This window comes from Urtica dioica, chromosome 2 (genome assembly GCF_054948205.1).
Source record: "Urtica dioica subsp. dioica isolate 48M chromosome 2, U.dioica_male_clone48M_v1_H2, whole genome shotgun sequence".
Classification (NCBI taxonomy): domain Eukaryota; kingdom Viridiplantae; phylum Streptophyta; class Magnoliopsida; order Rosales; family Urticaceae; genus Urtica; species Urtica dioica.
This window is the reverse complement of record NC_142757.1, coordinates 49,792,869-49,796,118: the sequence shown is the minus strand read 5'-3', so window position 1 is coordinate 49,796,118 and position 3,250 is coordinate 49,792,869. Positions and strand designations below refer to the sequence as shown.

Below are 3,250 nucleotides of genomic sequence, written 5' to 3'. Positions count from 1 at the left end.
GACATAATACATTGCTGGACAGTATAAATTTTATAAGATAGACATGTTAATTCTGTTTGTTGTGAACTAATCTTGAAAAATAAAAATTATGGTTGTTAATATTCTATAATAATCTAAATATAAAAGATCCCAACTCAGGGTTCGCTCCAAAAAGAAATATTACAATATTTATAATCTAAACATGAATTATATTAGAAGATTTCACATGATGAACAAAAAAATATTTGAATTTATTAACTCAGTTAATTTCACATACGAAGGTGGCTATAACGACTTTGATAACCGTTATTTTTTTCCCTTGTAAATAAGTATTCATCAAGCAATAGTCAAATCACGTTCTACATAACATGATAGCGTTAATTGATGAGAGAAAAAACAGCCCAAAGCTGCCTAGCCAGGACGAATAGGTGTTCAAAGCTACATTAGTCAAAACCAAACATCTAAACCACAACCACCAAAAAAAAACCCTCCAAAGCTTCCAACACATCCAAAACACTGGCCTATAAATACACCACGCAAACATCTCATTTTTCCCACACAAACAAAACTAAAACACATTTACCAACATAACCAAAACACTTTCTGTATTCTTTTTGCAGTTTAGTCCCTCCCAATCACAAAAAAATGGCATTCAGCTCCTCGATTGTCGCGAAGCTCCTTTGCTTGGCATTGGTCGCCGCGGCGGTTACAGCCCCGTTGGCCGAGGCCTTGACATGTGGACAGGTGTCGAGCAGCATGTTGCCGTGCATCGGGTATCTGACGGGCAGCGGTGGGGCCGTCCCGTCGGAGTGCTGCTCCGGCATCGAGTCTCTCAACGCCGCCGCTCAAACTCCCGAAGATCGCCAGACCGCATGCAACTGCCTCCAATCGGCGGCCGGAAGCATCGCCGGAATCAATTACGGCCTCGCCGCCGGACTGCCGGGACAGTGCGGTCTCACCATTCCCTACACGATAAGCCCATCCACCGACTGCAACAGGTAATCAATAAATCAAAGATTCTATGTCATATCTTAGTTAATATATGTATTTGTATACCGAATATTTTGTTAAATTTATATATATATATATATATAATATCTTATGTTAGGGTTCATTAAGAAAATAACCAATTTAAACATTTGATATTGTTAAATAACCAACGTTTGATAAATCTTAGATAAATAACCATTTTCATGTATTTAATTACAGACGTAAATTTTAGATAAATAATTACCTTCATATATTAGGCTATGTAATTATTAACGGCTATTTATCTAAGATTTATCAAACGTTAGCTATATAACAATGACAATCGTTTAAATTAGTTATTTTTCTAATTTTTTGTATATCTTATTGCATGCGTTTCTCTATCTAGCGTCTCAAGTTATGTTATATTAATGGTACGTCATTTTTGTCAATGCAGTGTGCAGTAAAATCGCGGGGGAGTCCATGAGTGATATTTTCAGCTGCAGAGCAGTAGTATATTTGATATATGTCATTTCCATATATACGAGTATGTGTGAGAATATATAATGTATGTGTGTTCATGTCCATGCATATTGTTATAAAATATATGTTGTTTGTGTTTACGACGCTCTTGTACTACACTGTATGAGTTGAGTTAATATGATAGCTATTGGCCGAGTTTATTAAATCTATAAGTTGGCTCTTTTATTTTGTATTTTTGTGACGGAAGCAATCAGTGACGGAGCCAGTATAGGCTCAGCAGGGGCTTAAGCCCCCCCTAAAAAAAATTGCACTTTTTGCCCATTTAAAAAAAATTACATTTTTTCTCTTGAAAATTTATACTTTTGGCTCAATTTTTATAAATTTTTTACAATCAAACCCCCCTTGAATTTTTTTTTTTCAAATTAGCCCCCCCTGATGGGCTTTTCTGGCTCCGTCACTGCCATATGCTAGTATGAATTCTTCTTAAATATGGTATGTGTATTCTAGTATCACGCCAATATTGAAACCAAAATTACAGAGTTTTTTTTATAACATGTGCGATGTGTTTTTTCACAATATTAAGTCAACTGTTGCAATAAGGAATTAAAAAAATAAAAAATTAAATTTAAATAGTAAATGAAAAGGATTAAACTGTTATAAATTTTAAAAAAGTATTAATATGTAAACTGAATTATATGATGAAAATTTTAAAAACTTAACTATATAATTAAATTACATAAACTAATCTATATAACAAAAGTTATATGAAAAATTTAATTATGTAATGAAAATTTTAAAACCTAACTATATAACAAAATTAGAATATAAACTTAAGCCTCCTTCAATTATTTTACACTTTTACCCCATTTTATACCTTGAAAATTTACAAAATAATTTCAAAATGTGTTACTGAAACAAAATCATAGTCTAAATGTGGGCGGCTGGAACAAAATAAAATAAGTGTTAACAATCCAATCCTCCGGGGAGCATGAAGCCTAAGAGTCAAGTCAACTGTGCTGAGGTCAAAGATCAGGCAGTCAAGCATGAGGGTCAAGACCAGTTCACAACGGCTCAGCTGCTTGAGCAATGCAACCAATTGATGTCCATGTTCTCCAGTCACATGAATACCTCCAAGCCTAGCTCCTCCAACTCAGATGTCAATCAAACTACCTATGTCACTGGTGCTTGTTACTATGCCAACTCTTGTGATTATCTCTCGAATACACATAAAGTATGGCTTTCAGATTCTGGAGCTTTCAAGCACATATGTGCTCATAGCTCTCAGTTCACAAGCCTCAAACCCATAAATGGTGCTACTGTTACATTACCCAATCATACAGTCATACCAGTGCATTTGTTTAGAGATGTGAAACTCAACAATAATCTGGTTTTGAAAAATGTGCTATATGTTCCAGGATTCAAGTTCAATTTATTGTCAGTTTGAGGTATCACTGAGCAGTCTGGTGTTGAAGTTACATTTATAGATGGTGATTTCATCATTCAGGATACTCGCAAAAAGATAACGATTGGCAGGGGTGAGAAACATGGAGACCTTTATGTCATAGAGGGATCACCGAGTACGACAGACGTGCAAATTAATCAAGCCTCTTCACAGCTATGGCATGATAGATTGGGTCACTTGTCGTTCAAGAAAATGGAAACTTTGAAAAATGTTTTGAATTACTCATCTAGTAGTAAAGCTTGCCCTCATCTAGTGTTTGTCCATGGAGACCTATCTGCTTGCTGTTTTGATTTGGTTCATTGCGACGTGTGGGGTCCATATCATGTGGATTCCCACTCTGTCCATAGATTATTTCTCACC

The 3,250-nt window shown here is 35.3% G+C and overlaps 1 protein-coding gene across 1 annotated transcript; it reads left to right on the top strand.

Annotated features, from left to right (window-relative positions):
• Positions 1-530: 530 nt before the first annotated feature.
• LOC149405299 (non-specific lipid-transfer protein 1-like) lies at positions 531-1,633 on the top strand. The gene is made up of 2 exons (XM_089603153.1): positions 531-977; positions 1,403-1,633. Exons 1-2 carry the CDS (start codon positions 625-627, stop codon positions 1,410-1,412), a joined length of 363 nt encoding a protein of 120 aa, XP_089459279.1. The 5' UTR covers positions 531-624; the 3' UTR covers positions 1,413-1,633.
• The last annotated feature ends 1,617 nt before the right edge of the window (positions 1,634-3,250 follow it).